This window comes from Bufo gargarizans, chromosome 6 (genome assembly GCF_014858855.1).
Source record: "Bufo gargarizans isolate SCDJY-AF-19 chromosome 6, ASM1485885v1, whole genome shotgun sequence".
NCBI lineage: Eukaryota > Metazoa > Chordata > Amphibia > Anura > Bufonidae > Bufo > Bufo gargarizans.
The window spans coordinates 353,658,737-353,678,433 of NC_058085.1; the positions used below are offsets into that span (position 1 = coordinate 353,658,737).

The window sequence follows — 19,697 nt, forward strand, 5'->3', positions numbered from 1 at the left end:
ATGCCTTCCTGCCCAGTCCACATTGCGCTTCTACACAGTAGTTATGCCCCCTTAGAGCCCCCACACAGTAGTTATACTTCTTAGTGCCCTCCTTACAATAGTTATACCTCTTAGAGCCCCAACACAGTAGTTATACCTCTTAGAGCCCCAACACAGTAGTTATACCTCTTAGAGCCCCAACACAGTAGTTATACCTCTTACAGCCCCAACACAGTAGTTATACCTCTTAGAGCCCCAACACAGTAGATATACCTCTTAGAGCCCCAACACAGTAGATATACCTCTTAGAGCCCCAACACAGTAGATATACCTCTTAGAGCCCCAACATAGTAGATATACCTCTTAGAGCCCCCACACAGTAGTTATACCTCTTAGTGCTCTCCTTACAGTAGTTACACCTCTTAGAGCCCCCACACAGTAGTTATACCCTTTAGTGCCCTCCTTACAATAGTTACACCTCTTAGAGCCCCCACACAGTAGATATACCTCTTAGAGCCCCCACACAGTAGATATACCTCTTAGAGCCCCCACACAGTAGATATACCTCTTAGAGCCCCCACACAGTAGTTATACTTCTTAGTGCCCACCTTACAGTAGTTACACCTCTTAGAGCCTCCACACAGTAGTTATACTTCTTAGTGCCCTCCTTACAGTAGTTACACCTCTTAGAGCCCTCCTTACAGTAGTTACACCTCTTAGAGCCCTCCTTACAGTAGTTATACCTCCTCGAGCCCCCACACAGTAGTTATGCCCCCTTAGAGCCCCCACACAGTAGTTATACCTCCTCGAGCCCCCACACAGTAGTTATACTTCTTAGTGCCCACCTTACAGTAGTTACACCTCTTAGAGCCTTCACACAGTAGTTATACTTCTTAGTGCCCTCCTTACAGTAGTTACACCTCTTAGAGCCCTCCTTACAGTAGTTACACCTCTTAGAGCCCTCCTTACAGTAGTTATACCTCCTCGAGCCCCCACACAGTAGTTATGCCCCCTTAGAGCCCCCACACAGTAGTTATACTTCTTAGTGCCCTCCTTACATAGCTTGATAAAGACCAGAGATGGTTGAAACGTTGCTATTCCAATGCTGCTGTTACCAATAAAGTAACCAGCTTATTCACCAGAACTGAGGAGTGCTGTGGATTTTCTTCTTTATTTGTATACCTATGGGACCCTCAGCCAGGATCCTGATCCGCGAGCACCAACCTATCCAGGTTTCTACTGGCAACTGTCCCTATATTGGGACCTGGAGTGCTGCTTAACTCTCTCTTTTTTACTCCTTACAGTAGTTCCACCTCCTAGAGCCCCCGGCACACAGTAGTTACACCTCCTAAAGCCCCCACACAGTAGTTATGCCCCCTTAGAGCCCCCACACAGTAGTTATACCCTTTAGTGCCCTCCTTACAGTAGTTCCACCTCTCAGAGCCCCCACACAGTAGTGCTGCTCATGTACTGTGGAGCGTGTTAATAAAATAGAAAATCACCCACCCCCCAGAGATGATTTGACCGGAATAGCAAGAAACCTCATCCTCCAATTAGGTGTCCGATCACATGCAGGGAAAAAAAACTTTGGATTCGACTCACTGATTGGCTAATCTGGCAGTCCTGCACTGTGATAGGCTGTCGCTGATGTGCGGGCGGGGCTTATGATGGTGGGCGTTTTGATGGACAGCGCTGATAGGCTGCAGTATCCGGTCAGTATCAGGGCGCTTGTGTGGTGGCGGTGGGGGAGCCGGGGTGGTCACAGGCAGTGGCTCGCGCTGCCGCCGGGCGACTAGCGGGGGTTGTACAGTCAGATTTCACGTGGGATTAGCTAGGCTCGCGCTGGGCTCTGTGGTACTTGTAGTACCGCGGCTGCTGGGGATATTTGCTTCTTACAATGTTAGCGGTTTTACTCTTAAAGGGACCCGCACAAATCTTCATTCTCTAATTTCAGAGAGCGGCAGAATCTAATAGGTCAGTGCCAGCAAGTCCAAAAATCTCCCTTAGGGCTGGGTCACATGGTGCAGTTTTTCAGTTTTAATCTGCAGACCCCTATAAACCGTGGCCACATTACATGCCGTCTACCATTGAAAACAGTGGCAGGTAGATGAACTGCTGCTGCTGGTGGCTTTTTGGTGCAGAATCTGAGGATGCTTTCACCTGGGTTTTTAGTGGATTTTTTTTTTCCCGAGGAAGACACACTGGCCCAGATTTTCTAATGTGTCTGCGCCAAATATCTGTCTAAAAAGTGGCGCCTCTTGGCCTTCTACACCTAGGGGAAGCGGCTTAGCGGAAATGGATGGAGCCTTAGATGCACCACTTAGTGCCAACATCGCGCCACAGTTCTGGCATAAAATTCAGACTGAAAATACCGTAAGCCAATCAGTAGCTGGTACAGAGTCCGAGCAAGGGTCCGTTCACACGTCCGTAGTCCTGGGTTCTGCACCCGTTCATTTCAATGGGGCTGCAGAAGATGCACCGCGTACTGTCCGCATCTGTTTCTCCGTTCCGCAACCCTGCAAAAAAGGTAGAGCACGTCCTATTCTTGTCCGCAATCGCCGACAGGAATAGGCATGTCTATCATAGGGCTCCGCAAAATGTGGAACGCACACAGCCGGTATCCGTGTTTTGCGGATCCACAATACACTTACGGATGTGTCCCTGCACCAGATTTATCCTCCAGCCTGACCCCTGTTGATAGATCTGGTGCAGGTCTGGGCCGCCGGTCTAAATTCACGCCATCTACAGGATTAGTAGTCTCTGTACAGGAGACCCTGAGCTAAAGTGCTGTGCAGTGGCGTACATAGAGAAGTAAGGGCCCCACAGCAAGGATCACACCAGGCCCCACAGCAAGGATCACACCAGGCCCCCACACAGGACAGAAGGGTTTCTGCCTAAACCCTTTTCAGTGACCCTTGGGCCATTTCTCCACTGCCTCATTTGCTAAAAGTTGTTCCTTTAGAGGGTAAAGTCCTGACCAACTAAGGGCTCATGCACACGGCCGTATGTATTTTGTGGTCTGCAAAAAAAATGGATCCGCAAAAAATACGGATGATGCCCGTGTGCATTCTGTATTTTGCGGAATGGAACAGCTGGCCCCTAAGGACAATAATAGGACATGTTCAATTTTTTTTGCGGACCCATTGAAATGAATAGTTCCTAATACGGTACGCAAAAAAACTGAATGGACACGGAAAGAAAATACGTTTGTGTGCATGAGGCCTAAGACTGGGCCCCATAGCAGTTGCATGGTCTGCCGCTATGGTAGTTACGCCCCAGGCGCTGTATGGAGCGGGCACAGGCAGGGGCAGCGATGTTGCTTCCGCCTGGACTGACACTGGCGCCTGTTCCTGTAATAAGCGCAACAGTCTTCCTGCAGGACATTGCAAAAATACATTTTAGGAAAATTTACTTAACCTTTAATAAATCTCATCCGCTCTCTGCAGACACTTTTAACAAGAAAATCTACATCATGTCAATTTATGGTGCAAATGTTACCCTCATGCACACGACTGTTGGATTTTTTGCGGTCCACAAATTGGTGGTCCTCAAAACACGTATAGAGGCCATGTGCAATCTGCGTTTTACGGAACGTCCGGCCCATCGTAGAACATGTCCTATCCTTGTCCATAGTGTGGACAAGAATAGGACATGTATATTTTTGGGGGGCCGTGGAACAGACATACTCTTAGTCGTAATGACACCTCAGCACACGTCTAATTTGAACGGCTTTTGTGGGTGCTCGTCTCTTGTTACCTCCTTCCACCCGCGGAGTGAGATTATAGCTTTAAATAAGTTTTTCAGAAACAGCACACCGATGTAGCTTGTAATTCAACCTTTATTTACCAGTGGTACATTCTCAAGTTATTTTATGGCATTTATTGCTGTCTGCAACGTTTCGGGCCCATTTGGTGCCCTTTGTCAAGCTATAAATGCAAAAAATAAACACAGGACAATATAATTAAAAACAGAAAGGAAGAAAATTCATATACACATCAGTCGGAATTCATATACATATATATATATATATCTCAATTCTCATGAAACATATTATATTATTGCTCCTTGATAGATGGGAATTTCATCCGTGATTTAACTATTTTTTCAATGAATCATTCATAATTCATATCCTTCAAAGGACTGTAGCTCATATGTGAGTGCTAAGTTAATATCAATTACTCGCATGGTTAAACATATATATGAGAAGTGCCCGCATACATCAATTCATATAAAGAGGGGTTGGGTTGTTCTTTGCATATATGTGCATCAGAATCGAAACTAACATGATTAGAGTAAAATTCATGAGAAATCACAGTTCATAACAGATAAGACATGATTAGACGGCAACATGATTAAGGCATAATTTAAATAGAACATGATTATAGCCGGTGGTATAAAAAGGAGAGTTCCATGGAAAGCAGCAATAGTGGCAGGTTAAATTCATGATTAAACACATGATGAAACAGTGTAGGCTAGTCAGGGTGACCAGGGGGTCCCTAGTTATGGGGAAAAAAAAAACTGAAAAAAACAGGTTGTGCAGTTACAGGCTACACCCCTGTGGACACCTTGGGGGGGGGGGGGACGGCTAGCATACATAATCCAATACAATGCAATGTGGGAAAGCAGAGACATGTGGCACGATCGAAGACCGTGAACCCTATCCGTGATGTATATCATCTATTTGCAGCGCATGGTGAGCGAACATAAGTGGTCTAAACTAGCATACTCTGAGACAGTCACGTACCTGGATGGCCGGTCTGCGTGTTTCCACGGCGTGCGGTGACTGCGGTGCATGCCGTGGTGTATTTATTCAGAGGCCAGGTCGGATATCCGGCCATTGCCAGCATGTGAGGGGTGGGTCTGTGTGGTGGGGTCGGCCCCCGTGAGGGAGGAGCACGGAGGCTTCAGGCTCGTGAGCGCATGCGCAATAATGCCCTATGTCCGCGGCGCCATCTTGGCTACTGGCACTAGAATGGGAAAGAGGGGATAGCGCAGTTCAAGCGCTGTCATAAGGTTCCCTATTATAATTTGACATAAAGAGGGGCTAGATCCACTTATGGATGTGACCTCACGTGGGTGTACATGATTTTAGCAAAACGGTCAGTGTAGGGCACAGTTCTCTGAGGTGCCACAGGCCTCTGCGTATCAGACATATACATCTACAGGCATACTATACCCAGAATGAGTGGTATACAAGTTAGGACTATGGAGGTCTAAAGTAGACGTTCTATATGGGCCCATAGGGATGCGTGGTGGGTGAAGGTCCTATTAGAAAGAAAAAGGCACATGGGTTAATCATTCATGAAGATAAGCTAGTTTAAGCATATTTATAATCCTTATTTAGACCTCCTGGGCCCAATGTCCCCAGACGGCGGATCCATTGCATCTCTCTCAAGTGTAGCATTTCATCACGACTCCCCCCTCTCCTGGGGGTAGGGACCCAATCGATAACCTGGAAACGTAGTTGGCTGGGCGTATGCTTGTGTTCCTGGAAATGGTGTACTAAAGGGGCTTCTTTCTTGTTAGTGCGGATATTAGATTTGTGTTGACTGATTCTGTCTTTTATTTTTTGTGTGGTCTCGCCCACATATCCCAGGCCACAAGGGCATTTAATGAGATAAATGACATAGTTTGTCATGCATGAAAAGTGGCCCTTAATATAGTACTTTTTCCCTGATGAAATGAATCATAAATTCGCAGTTCGTGGCTTTCCAGCACAAATAGTGAAGGGTCACGCAGAGCGAGTTAGTGATACAAAGAGAGATGACTTACTAAAATCTAAAACTAGAGTTGGTACGAAACAGGATGGTAGAATTCCCTGTGTAACAACTTACTCCACTTGGAGTACCTCTATCAAAAAAATTATATACAAACATTGGCAGATCCTACAAAGGAGTATTTCCAGCATTTTTCACTCCAAACCCCTGATGTCTTACAAACGCCCACCCATAATCCGTGATCAGCTAGTGAGATCCGATTTTGGATCCGCAAAAATGGATGCACAACGCACCATCACGGGATCCCCCAACCTGGGCACCTACCCTTGTTTGGGATGTGCGCAGTGTGGCAATGTCACAAAAGGTAACTCTTTTACCCACCCCTCATCAGGGAAAAAGTACTATATTAAGGGCCACTTTTCATGCATGACAAACTATGTCATTTATCTCATTAAATGCCCTTGTGGCCTGGGATATGTGGGCGAGACCACACAAAAAATAAAAGACAGAATCAGTCAACACAAATCTAATATCCGCACTAACAAGAAAGAAGCCCCTTTAGTACACCATTTCCAGGAACACAAGCATACGCCCAGCCAACTACGTTTCCAGGTTATCGATTGGGTCCCTACCCCCAGGAGAGGGGGGAATCGTGATGAAATGCTACACTTGAGAGAGATGCAATGGATCCGCCGTCTGGGGACATTGGGCCCAGGAGGTCTAAATAAGGATTATAAATATGCTTAAACTAGCTTATCTTCATGAATGATTAACCCATGTGCCTTTTTCTTTCTAATAGGACCTTCACCCACCACGCATCCCTATGGGCCCATATAGAACGTCTACTTTAGACCTCCATAGTCCTAACTTGTATACCACTCATTCTGGGTATAGTATGCCTGTAGATGTATATGTCTGATACGCAGAGGCCTGTGGCACCTCAGAGAACTGTGCCCTACACTGACCGTTTTGCTAAAATCATGTACACCCACGTGAGGTCACATCCATAAGTGGATCTAGCCCCTCTTTATGTCAAATTATAATAGGGAACCTTATGACAGCGCTTGAACTGCGCTATCCCCTCTTTCCCATTCTAGTGCCAGTAGCCAAGATGGCGCCGCGGACAAAGGGCATTATTGAGCCTGAAGCCTCCGTGCTCCTCCCTCACGGGGGCCGACCCCACCACACGGACCCACCGCTCACATGCTGGCAATGGCCGGATATCCGACCTGGCCTCTGAATAAATACACCACGGCATGCACCGCAGTCACCGCACGCCGTGGAAACACGCAGACCGGCCATCCAGGTACGTGACTGTCTCAGAGTATGCTAGTTTAGACCACTTATGTTCGCTCACCATGCGCTGCAAATAGATGATATACATCACGGATAGGGTTCACGGTCTTCGCTCGCGCCACATGTCTCTGCTTTCCTACATTGCATTGTATTGGATTATGTATGCTAGCCGTCCCCGTCCCCGTCCCAAGGTGTCCACAGGGGTGTAGTCTGTAACTGCACAACCTGTTTTTTTCATAGTTCCCCCCCCCCCCATAACTAGGGACCCCCTGGTCACCCTGACTAGCCTACACTGTTTCATCATGTGTTTAATCATGAATTTAACCTGCCACTATTGCTGCTTTCCATGGAACTCTCCTTTTTATACCACCGGCTATAATCATGTTCTATTTAAATTATGCCTTAATCATGTTGCCGTCTAATCATGTCTTATCTGTTATGAACTATGAACTGTGATTTCTCATGAATTTTACTCTAATCATGTTAGTTTCGATTCTGATGCACATATATGCAAAGAACAACCCAACCCCTCTTTATATGAATTGATGTATGCGGGCACTTCTCATATATATTTTTAACCATGCGAGTAATTGATATTAACTTAGCACTCACATATGAGCTACAGTCCTTTGAAGGATATGAATTATGAATGATTCATTGAAAAAATAGTTAAATCACGGATGAAATTCCCATCTATCAAGGAGCAATAATATAATATGTTTCATGAGAATTGAGATATATATATATATGTATATGAATTCCGACTGATGTGTATATGAATTTTCTTCCTTTCTGTTTTTAATTATATTGTCCTGTGTTTATTTTTTGCATTTATAGCTTGACAAAGGGCACCAAATGGGCCCGAAACGTTGCAGACAGCAATAAATGCCATAAAATAACTTGAGAATGTACCACTGGTAAATAAAGGTTGAATTACAAGCTACATCGGTGTGCTGTTTCTGAAAAACTTATTTAAAGCGTGGAACAGACAGACATACAGGTGCAGAGAGCGCTCGGTGTGCTGTCCGCATCTTTTGTGTCCCCGGTGAAGTGAATAGGAAGCATTCCAAGACTCACGCAGACCAACAATATATTTTTGTGTGCATGAGTCCTAATGCAGGGACTGAAATCCGCGGCAGACCTATGTCATTTACGTGAGGTTTTCCACAACAATATCTCTGGTGAGGGTTTTGCTGCTGCAGATCTCCGGAAAATCAGCCAAACGTGACCGGCCTGTTTGGGCCTTACTGACCAAGCGTTTTTCTTCCTTTTTTCATCGTCTCGTTCCAAGAGCTATAACTTTTTTATTTTTCCGGCTATATATCTTTATGAGGGCTTGTTTTTTGCGGGACAAGTTGTACTTTTTATATTAGCCATTTTGGAGTGCACATAACTTTCTGATTAACTTTTATTAACTCTTTATCGGAGGGAGATGGGAAAAACCGCAATACTGTCGCTGGATTTTTACGTTCTAAATTTTACGGCGTTCATTTTTTGGTATAAATAACATAATATTTTTATTCTATCGGTCAGTACAATTACAGTGATACCAAATACATATATTTTTTATTTTTTTTAGGTTTTACAACTTTTTTGCAATAAAATCCCTTTTTAAAAAAAAATTATTTATTTTTTACATTGCCGCTTCCCAAGACCCATAACTTTTTTATTTTTCTTTCTATGGAGTTGCGTGAGGGCTTGATTTTTCATTTGGTATCATTTTGGAGTAAATGGCGCTTTTTGATAATTTGTTATAAAAAAAATTCAGTGGCAGCTAAGAATAAATGAGCAATTCTGAATTATTATTATTATTTTTTTTTTTTTACAGCGTTCACTGTAGGGGATAATTTATGTATTGTGGGTCGTTACGGATGCGGCAATACCAAATATACGGAGGGAGATTAATTTTTTTGCAATTTTTTTTATTTTGATTGAAAAGCTTATTTTATTTTTTATGGAATTTTTTATTTAATGTTTTTTTTTTGTTTGTTTTTTTACCACTTAATAGTCCCACAAGGGGACTATAACAGACAGTATTTTAATAGCAATGTTATTTTAACATTGACCAGCAGGCCACGCCAGAGCGGCGCTGCCTGCTGGAAATTACTGCAGCCGGGACCAGGGCCTTCAAACACATCTGCACCCTGAAATTGCACACCCCTGCCTGAGGTTCTACTGAGGCTTCATGACCATAGGGACCTGTGGGGTTCTTAGCTCGGACCCGCTGTAGAGGCTGTGTAAACCCCTGACCTGTACTGCCATGAACTGTGGCTCCAGTTTTCTGAAACTTGTTTGTGTCTCTGAGATGATTGCCCTTTCTTGATTGTTCTCTCCTCTTTGTATGTGTGTTCTCACAGGAAACTTTTATTAAGCAGAAATGGACAACCCTCCCACGTGTTCCCCGTCTCCGCTATATATGGCTTCCCCGGATCCTCAGAACAACATATCAGCTAAACAAGTAAGAGTGTATATAAGAAGTCTAGATCCGGGGTCAGCAACCTCGGGAACTCCTGCTCTTGACAACTCCCAGCATGCACACTTGCCCAGAACTCTCATAGGAGTGAAGGGAGCATGCTGGGAGTTGTAGTTTCACAACAGCTGGAGTGCCGGAGGTTGCTGACCCGTGGTCTGGGGTTGTCCAACTTTTGCAAAACTCCAGCTGTCAGCACGTCGTGATTCGTGACAGCCTGCTGCTGAGTTCATTAGCAGCGGATCAGATGGTTTTATTATTCTGTCAGTGCTGGAATTCAAAGCCTTAAAAGGGGCTTTCCAAGATTTGATCGGTGGGGGTCTGACACCCGTGAACCCTGCGATCAGCAGTTTTGAGAAGGCAGCCGTGCTCCTGTAAGTTTCGGTCCCTCCTCGTAGCTTACCGAGTACAGCGTCTATGGGGCTGAGCTGCACCTAGTCCATGTGACCAATGAACGTGTTGTCACTGACCTAGGAAAAGCTGAGAGAAGGCTGCGGCGCTACTGCGAGGGGTCCTGGGTGGTTGCTATGACACCGTGCGCTCCCTGCTGCCGCCGCAGTACAGTAATACACTGGTATGATCTATAGCAGTGTATTACTGTACTGTGCCGGCAGCAGGGAGCGCACGGCGTCATAGCAACCAGTGACGCCGTGCGCTCCTGCTCTCAGGAGGGATCCAGGCCGCGGTTCCACGGCCCGCACACGGCTGTGAAACACGGCCGTGTGCATGGGGCCTAAAAAAAAAAAAAATCCTCGGCTCACATCCCACCCTCACTCTTCACTGCAGAAGATGGAATCAAGACAGGCCCATAGACTTTCTATTGAACCCATCTCTTGCAGAGAGAGCACTATGTGAGTTCTTCTCGCTCTAGTGATCGGTGAGGGTCTCAGCACTCAGATCCCACCAATAAAAACCTTTCACTTGTCTCTGCTGCCAGTCTCTGACCGCAGAGGTGACCGCAGTCACATGTAGGGTGGCCAGATGTCCGGTTTTCAGGCTCCCTGTCCTCCGTCCGCCGCAGAGCCTGGACGGACACAGGGATGTCCAACAACCTTGCAGTAGCTCGCGCTCAGACAGCAGCATTGCGCTGTCTGAGCGTGAGCTGCAGCAACTGACTAAGGGTACTTTCACAATTGCGTTAAAGTTTTCTGGTATTAAGTTCCGTCCTAGGGGCTCAATACCGGAAAAGAACTGATCAGTTTTATCCTAATGCATTCTGAATGGAGAGCGATCCGTTCAGTATGCATCAGGATGTCTTCGGTTCAGTCACTCTAAGGCCCCTTTCACACGGGTGAGAATTCCGTGCGGGTGCAATGTGTGAAGTGAACGCATTGCACCCGCACTGAATCCTGACCTATTTATTTCAATGCGGCTGTGTACATGAGCGATGTTTTTCAAGCATCACTTGTGCTTTGCGTGAAAATCACAGCATGTTCTATATTCTGCGTTTTTTACGCAACGCAGGCCCCATAGAAATGAATGGGGCTGCGTGAAAATCACATAGTATCCGCAAGCAAGTGTGGATGCGATTTTCACGGATAGTTGCTAAGGAGACGAGGGATGAGCGACCCGGGACCCCATCTACTTTATTATTTTCCATTATAACACGGTTATAATGGAAAATAGCATTCTTTAATACAGAGTGCAAAGTCAAATGTCAATTGAGGGTTAAAAAATTATAAAAACATAACTCGCCTCATCCACTTGATCGCGCAGCCGGCATCGCCGTTTTTGTTCTTCTTGAAGGATCTGCAAAAGGACCTTCGCTGACGCCTGGTGAGTGCGATGACGTCAGCAAAGGTCCTTTTGCAGGTCCTTCAAGAAGAACAAAGAAGACTATGCCGGCTGCGCGATCAAGTGGATGAGGTAAGTTATGTTTTTATTTTATTTTTAACCCTCAATTTACATTCTACTTAGCATTCTGTATTAAAGGGATTCTGTCACCAGATTTAGATGCTGGGACGCTGGGCTGGCAGACAGATGCGAGCGCTGCCTGGCCCCGTCAATCAGGACTTGGAGGGAGGCGACAAAGGTGGGAGAATGGAGCCTCTAGGACAGACATGTTCAAACTGCGGCCCTCCAGCTGTTGCAAAACTACAACTCCCAGCATGCCTGGATAGATTACAGCTATTAGGGCATGCTGGGAGTTGTAGTTTTGCAACAGCTGGAGGGCCGCAGTTTGGACATGCCTGCTCTAGGAGAAGGAACAACACGCCCCCCCCTGCTCCTAGAGGCTAATTAGCATATTCAAAAAGTTAGATTTCTGGCATAACGGGTGCATAGATAAAAGTAGGAATAAGCTAGTTAGGTTTAGCTGACATTAGCACATCGCTAATGTCAGCTAGCTTAATAGGGTATAAATCTGGTGAAAGAATCCCTTTAAAGAATGCTATTATTTTCCCTTATAACCATGTTATAATGGAAAATAATAAAATCTACAGAACACCAAACCTGAACTTTTAGTGAAAAAGTCCAGGTCTGGGTACTACATTCAGTTTTTTCTCATGCGCGTGCAAAACACATTGCACTCGCGCAGAAAAAACTGAACAAAGGAACGCAATCGCAGTCAAAACTGACTGAAATTGCGTGCCTACTCACACGATTTTCCCTGAATGCATCCGGCCCTCATCCGCGACACCCGTGTGAAGGGGGCCTAAGGGTACTTTCACACTTGCGTTACTGCCTGCCGGATCCGGAAATCCGTATGCAAACAGATATCATTTGTGGACGGATGCGCATTAGTCTGACAAATGCATTGAAATACCGGATCCGTCTCTCCGGTGTTATCTGGAAAAACTGATATTTATTATTTTTACATGACGGATCCGTCAATGAAGCAATTTTAATTCCGGATCCGGCACTAATACAATTATATGGAAATTAATGCCGAATCCGGCATTCCGGCAAGTGTTCCGGAATTTTGGATGGGGAAAATACTAGAGTATGCTGCAATATTTTCTCCGGCCAAATAGGGACTGAACTGATGCATCCTGAATGGAATCCTCTCCATTCAGAATGCATTAGGATTAGTGTACTTTCACACTTATGGCAGAGGATTCCGGCAGGCAGTTCCGGTGGCAATCCGGATGCAAACTGATGGCATTTGTCAGATTCATTTCACGCCCCTACCCTCTGGTAGGCGTCTTAGAGCCCTACATGCCCGCACCACTAGGCTGAAGAACAGCTTTTACCCCAAAGCAATCAGTCTCCTAAATGCTCAGAGATTATTGCCCCTTCCTAGGATAGAAACTACCACAGACTGAAAGTGACTGCTGCATTCATGAACCCATGATGACATGTCTGCAGTGGTGTCTGAATCAGTGTGTATATACTCACAAGCACTTACTATATATATGCTGTGAATAGTAATGCCTTCTAGTGCAATGTCTTGTTTTTTTCTAGTGTAATGCTTTAGTTTAAATGTCAGTTCTTGTTCCTCTGTCCATGGCATCTAGGATTGCTCCAAACAACATTTCATTGTATTGTACATTGTATGACATTGTATTGTACAGTGACAATAAAGGCATCTTATCTTATCTAGATGGATCCGGATCCGTCTGACAAATGCATTGAAATACCGGATCCGTCTCTCTGGTGTCATCCAGAAAAACGGATCCGGTATAAAAATCTTTTGAATTTTTAAAGGTCTGCGCATGCGCAGACCGGAAAGCGGATCCGTTTTGCCGGAACACTTAATGCCGGATCCAGCACTGATACACTTCAATTAAAATTAATCCGGCATTCCGGCAAGTGTTCAGTATTTTTGGCCGGAGACAGAACTTCACCATGCAGCAGTATTTTCTCTGTCCAAAAAACGTAAGAGGAACTGAACTGATGCACACTGAACGGATTGCTCTCCATTCAGAATGCATTAGGATAAAACTGATCAGTTTTTTTCCGGTATTGAGCCCCTAGGACGGAACTCAATACCAGAAAAGAATAACGCTAGTGTGAAAGTACCCTTACGATATTTTGCTGAAGTGCATTAATGCGCATGCACAGATCCGTCTACAAATGCTATCAGTTTGTACACATATTTCTGGATCCGGCAGTCAGTTCCGGTGATGGAACTGCCTGCTGGATCCTCACAACGCAAGTGTGAAAGTACCCTTGAGGCTTCTCTCACCCCAGTCAGTTGCTAGAGCCGCAGACATGGCTCCCTGTGGCTGACTGAGGGGGAGAGAAGCACCCTGGCTGCCCCCAGCTCACCTCCCTTCTTCCCTCTCCTCCCTCCATTTATTTCGTTGGCGGCGATGGGTGTGTGGCTTCATCGAGGTGGGCGTGGCTTGGGGTGTAAACATCGGCTTTCTTGGATGAAGCCAGTGGCCACCCTAGTCACATGTCCGTTTTGAAATGTCATCATTGGAGGCCAGGACACAGAGACAGCCCTCTGCTAACTGTTAGTGTACATTCACATGACCGTCTGTGTTTTACGGTCCGCAAATTGCGGATCCGCAAAACACGGATACCGGCTGTGTGAATGTAGCAGGCCCCATGATAGAAATGCCTATTCTTGTCCGCGGACAAGAATAGGACATGCTCTATCTTTTTTGCGGGGGAGCGGAACGGATCTACGGATGCGGGCAGCACATTGTGTGCTGTCAGCATCTTTTGCGGCCCCATTGAAATGAATGGGTCTGCACCTGTTCCGCAAAATTGCGGAACGGATGCGGAGCCAAAAAATACGGTCGTGTGAATGTACCCTTAACCGATGCCAAGCCGTGATGCAGTAGACACGCACACAGACATGGCGGTATTTGTCAGTTTTCCACCCGTGGTATTCAGTCTTTTTTGGTAACAAAATGTAGGTTTCTAGCCCTCTCGATGTGTACATGTCTACGGCTCTGTTGGCACTTAACTTGTGAGCTGTGTTTGAGGGGAAAGCTCCTGGTGCATATGCGTAGTAGTGGGCCTCCATGATAACCACCTGGCCAGCACCAGTTTAAATAGAAATTGTTTTTTTTGTGTTTAATGCTTTTTACATGTACATTTTGTCTTTCCTGTTCCTCTATAATTTTGAAGTTGCCTCTTTTATGATGTATGATGAGCAGTTACCAAGAGGTCAGTGGAAGGATAAGGATCCTGTAGACTGCTTTGCCATAGATTCTTACTTAAAGGGGTTATCCAAGATCTATAATGCCCCCCACATGCCCGGGCCCCCTCACAGCAATAAACACATTTTTGTGTTTATTGCTCATAAAACATGTTAAAAACATATGTTCCCGATCCCTGGGGGAAGGACAGGGGGCACAAACGATTGCCGCACTCTGATAAATGAGATTGACTAAACATGTAGGTATCTGTGTAATTTGGGTACTTCTATATACACGCTTTCATCTGCCTGATGAGTCACATTTACTGCCTGATTCTGTACCGATAAAATCACCTTGTTTTTCAGTTGTGTTTTTTTTTTTTTTTTTTGGGGGGGGGGGGGGGGTCGATGAGGTAGACACGGTATGTCACATGGTCCTTTAGGCAGAATGTAATGTAGAAGTATTTAGTAAGACGCATGGACGCAGTCCCTCACCTGCTATAGATTACAACATACTTGTTATAGAGAAGTCACAAGAAATTGAACCCCAGAATTTTTTCTTTTACTTAAGCCTGATTCACACATCAGTATTTGGTCAGTGATTTCCATCAGTGACTGTGAGTCAAAACCAGGATTCGAGCCTCCACAGACATAAGGTATAAGGTCAACATCTGCACCTGTTCTTTGTTTTGGCTTGAAATCACTGACTGAACACTGAGGAGTGAATAAGGCATTAGTATCCACTTGCCTCAGGAGCGCACAAACAATACTGCGGAGCTTAGTAGCCAATTAAACTTCTCCTGGAGCTCACGTAAAGGGAACATGTCACCTGGTTTGGAGCCACCAAACCACCCCTTATGCAGACCTGCCCATAACAAACCCATCTGTCCACAGAAAGAATAGTAAATGGAACTTACCTGGAGAAGAGCCCGAGACCGTTCTCCAGCGCCATCGGGCGCATGTGCGCCACTGCTGCTGAAGCTGAGGACGGCACACATTGTTTTTCACGGCACGTCTGAAGTGCAAGGTGAACTGTACGGTCCTCACCTTCATCAGCGCAGTTCGCATGTGCCCAGATCCGCTGGAGAAGAGTCCTTGTCTCCTCTCTCAGTAAGTTTGATATTATTTTTTATAATTTTTTTGCAGGGATGGATAGGTTTGTTATGGGCATTTTTGGGACCCTAAACTCCAGCTGCAGAAGTCATGCTGGTGGTTTAGTGGCCCCCAAACAGGAGACGGGTTCCCTTTAAAGGGATAAAGGGTGCGCTCCCATTTCTTCTGTGGGGATAGCACTTGGTGGTGGCCGGACCGGAGTCCTCCAGAGTCGAGCCACCATTTTGACCCTCCCCTTTCTCGATATAGGTGCGTGTCCCAGTGGTGGGACCCGCACCTATCAGACAATTGGCATGAGACAATTGCCTCATGTCATGTGCATGAGGCCTAATTGCGTCTGCTTGAGAGAAGGGCAGCTGCGGGGGATTCTCATTGTATCTGACCAGAAGCCAGCTATTTCCATACGGCAGCCACCTTTAACCTGTCGATGACTGCAGGGAAGTGTAGGGGAATTTGGCTTCCCTAGGTTAATTCTGCTAATATAGGATATTAGAAGCCCAGGCAGCTCCAGACTGGAAATAATGTGACTATTGAATTTCTGTTTCAATAGCCCATGAGTGCGACTCTTCGAGAGCGCCTGAAGAAGTGTCGGAGATCTTTTAGCTCCACGTGTACAGTGGCCAAGAGGCTGAAAGTTGACGGAGATGAGGGTGACTTTACTGCACAATGTCCCAGTGATTCTTCTCCCTCCAAAGACTCAGAGAATAATGCTGTGGAGGCAGGACCAATATGTGGCCTCCTCGTCCCTGGACACGTAGAAGACCGAATGACAATGGAAGCTTCTCCTTCCAAGCAAGATATTTCTGCTAGTAACAACTACCAAGAAATGCTGCAGGAGAAAAAGAGACTGCTGAAGAAAGTACAGGAGAAAGAAGAACATCTCCGAAGGTTGAAGATGGTTAAACTGTATAGATCTAAGGTAAAATCAGTCCAACCTATGATTGTCCATGGCCACACGTCAAAACCTGAGGCAGAAAAATCTGTAGCTGAAAATAGGTAGTTTTTTGGGGACAGATTTGTAATTTGGTGATGGTTTTAGAGGAGTTTTTACAAGCATTTAAGAGTTTTTGGTTAAGGATTTTGAAAGAGCTTTTAGAAGCGTTTTTCTAATCCATCCCTTGGGTGGGGTAATTTAGAAGCATTTTTGGTGCCAGAAGCGCTGCTAAAAACGCTTGTAAAGCCACTTCTAGAACGGCTAACATTTGTTTTTGCTTCCCCATTGACTTCAATGCAAAAACCACTGTTAGTCGATTTCTAAGAAGTAACATGCCACTTCAGAAGTGGATATTAATTTAGCGGCGAGAACAGTCAATGGAAAGCTATTGGTGCCGTCTTGATAGTGAAATCTGTGGCGGATTTTAATTGTGAGAACATAGCCTTTGTGTGAAATCCATAACTGGTTACATATTGTCCCACAGCTGGGCGGCTGTGGGAGCTTCTAGTAGTTAGGGGGTTTGGAGGTGAAAATTGGAAGTTTCCATTTGCTAGTTGGTGAGAGATCTAGTCAAAGTTTCTCACAAAGTGATCACCAGCTGTAATTTTGACATGTTCACTTACCCAAAACGGCGTAGCTGATGATCTTGCAACTACCATATTTTTGCTCTATAAGATGCATCTAACCATAAGACTCACCTTGGTTTTAGAGGAGTAAAATAAAATATATTTTTCATCAGATAAGACCAAAAAACTTTAAAAAAACTTACCTCTGCTGCTCCAGACTGTGCGGCCATTTAGGAGATCAGCGCATTTTTCTTGCTGTGGTGCACTACGTACTGATGTACACTGGAGAAGACCAGGGAGCGGTGAGCAATACCGGCATCAGCTATATTTCGTTGGTCCTACTGTACTAATGAGTGCTTCTATAATTGAAGTGCTCATTAGTATTTTCCTTATAAGACGCACTGATATTTTCCCCTCTACTTTTGGATGAAAAAATGCGTCTTAAAAAACGAAAAATACGGTACGTTTTATGTGTGTATTTTTGGCTCTGGGGTGGTCCTGGAGAAAATTGATTTTGTGGAGGAAGTCCTAATTACTTAATTTGGTATCATCGTCAGTGTAATCTATAGTAGGTGGTTCCAAGTCACAGCCCTTGCCTTGGTGGTGACACATGACAGATCAGTGAAGAGTGAACAGGGTTCATGATGACACCTTTACTGTCCCCCCTTTGGTTAAAATTGTGTGAAGCTTGTTACCTCCCCACCCTCTGATCACTCACTGCCGTACTAGTTTGTTAATCTGACATGCAGACTAGTACATGAATGTATAACTTTTTATTTTTTTTTAAGTATTACATTTCTATTTTTTCTCACTTAGAACAATCTGACGGAGCTCCAGTCTCTGATAGACAAGTGGAGGGAAAGTAGCCAGCTCTTACTACACGAGATCCAAAGAGCATTGTCTTCAGAGAACAAGAAGATCAGTTTAACGCAGCTAATAGAAAACTGTGGCCTGGATGAGAAGTTGCTGCACTACAGCAGAGCTGAGGAGGACTTTGATGCGTAGGGCACAGGAAGGGGAATGTAAGTTTATTATTTTAATTGGGTCTCGGTTGTTTCCTTGAATAACAAAAAATAAATAAACACTTAGACATCCCCTGTAATCACATATTAAACTGTTCTACAGCTTTGTGTTTCAATCCATCGCAGTTTTCAAGATCTCTGCTTGATGTCAGTGTTTGGAATAATCTTGTCGTCCAAAGGATGAAAGCCTGCTTGGTCGTCAGTGCGTGGCCCTTCAAAGTACAGAGTGGCTACGATTGTGCATTTGTCTCTCATGAAGGCAGGCCAGGCTGTTTCCATACATCCTTCATAGAGTTGTTTGAAAGCAGGGTGCTGCCATTCCATACACGTCCTCCCCACCAAGATGGAATTCTAGCAATAGGTAACCCACTTATGTAACCTTCATTGCCTATTCTGGTGGGTAGGTGATTAATGTTGACAGCTTGACTATCCCAGCTGTCTGAAAGGTCTCTGGTGCTCATGCAGTGTTTACTAGGTGCTGTGTCTGGTGCTATAGTTCACCACATCTTTGTCCCTTTCACGTGAATGGGACGGAGCTGAAAAACCAAACACAACCACTGCAAAAACTAAGTCGCTGTGCTTTACAGTATAAGCAATGAAGGGCGCCTTCAAGCAGGTGATCGGCAGGGGTGCCAAGAGTCGAAAGAACACAGATCTAATATTGTTGGCCGCTCCTAAGGATAACATCTCTATTAATGGGCATCTGTCACCAGATTTGCACCTATGACGCTGGCTGACCTGTTACATGTGCTCTTGGCAGCTGAAGGCATCTGTGTTGGCCCCATGTTCATATGTGTCCGCATTGCTGAGAAAAATGATGTTTTAATATATGCAAATGAGCTTCTGGGAGCAACGGGGGCGTTGTCATTACTCCTAGAGGCTCTGCTCTCTCTGCAACTGCTGCACCCTCTGCACTTTGATTGACAGCGCCCCGTGTGAAGGCATTTTCACTGCCTGTCCCTGTCAATCAAAGTGCAGAGGTTCATTTGCATATAAAAGCGGGGGAAAGTCTCAGATTGCGGCACAAATAACCTTTGCCACGAAATCTGCACCAGAAATATGCCTACTATAGACGTAATTTCTGGATAGTAAATGACCCCCTTCATTTTTCTCAGCAATGTGGACACATATGAACATGGGGCCAACACAGATGTCTTCAGCTGCCAAGTGCACATGTAACAGGTCAGCCAGCGTCATAGGTACAAAACTGCTGACAGATGCCCTTTAAAGAACTGGAAAACCACTTTAAGATGCCTAAGGTTAGTTTCAGATGAGCGTTGTCACTGCGGGAAATGCACTCCGTGTGGGAGCTGTATTTCCCGTTATGGACACTGCTCATCTGGAGTGGATTCGCAGCATCATAATGATTAATAATGTTGTGAATTCCTACCTGGCTGTAAGTCATAATGCCGTAACCACAGTTCAGTAGTCTCACGGCCAGGTAGGAATTCACAACATCATAAATGATTGTGACGCTGCAAAATCCACTCCAGATGAGCAGTGTCCATAACGGGAAATACAGCTCCCACACGGAGTGCATTTCCCGCAGTGACCACGCTCATCTGAAA

General features: G+C 45.3%; 1 protein-coding gene across 5 annotated transcripts; it reads left to right on the forward strand.

Annotated features, from left to right (window-relative positions):
- Positions 1-1,635: 1,635 nt before the first annotated feature.
- Positions 1,636-19,187, forward strand: SFR1 (SWI5 dependent homologous recombination repair protein 1). 5 transcript variants are annotated; one of them, XM_044297768.1, is made up of 5 exons: positions 1,636-1,691; positions 9,350-9,450; positions 16,158-16,526; positions 17,924-18,129; positions 18,233-19,187. In XM_044297768.1, exons 2-4 carry the CDS (start codon positions 9,370-9,372, stop codon positions 18,110-18,112), a joined length of 639 nt encoding a protein of 212 aa, XP_044153703.1. In that variant the 5' UTR covers positions 1,636-1,691; positions 9,350-9,369; the 3' UTR covers positions 18,113-18,129; positions 18,233-19,187. The 5 variants fall into 5 exon arrangements, with proteins under 5 accessions (XP_044153703.1, XP_044153704.1, XP_044153700.1 ...); XM_044297769.1 differs by having other exon boundaries at positions 18,256-19,187; XM_044297765.1 differs by having other exon boundaries at positions 17,924-19,187.
- Positions 19,188-19,697: the final 510 nt, after the last annotated feature.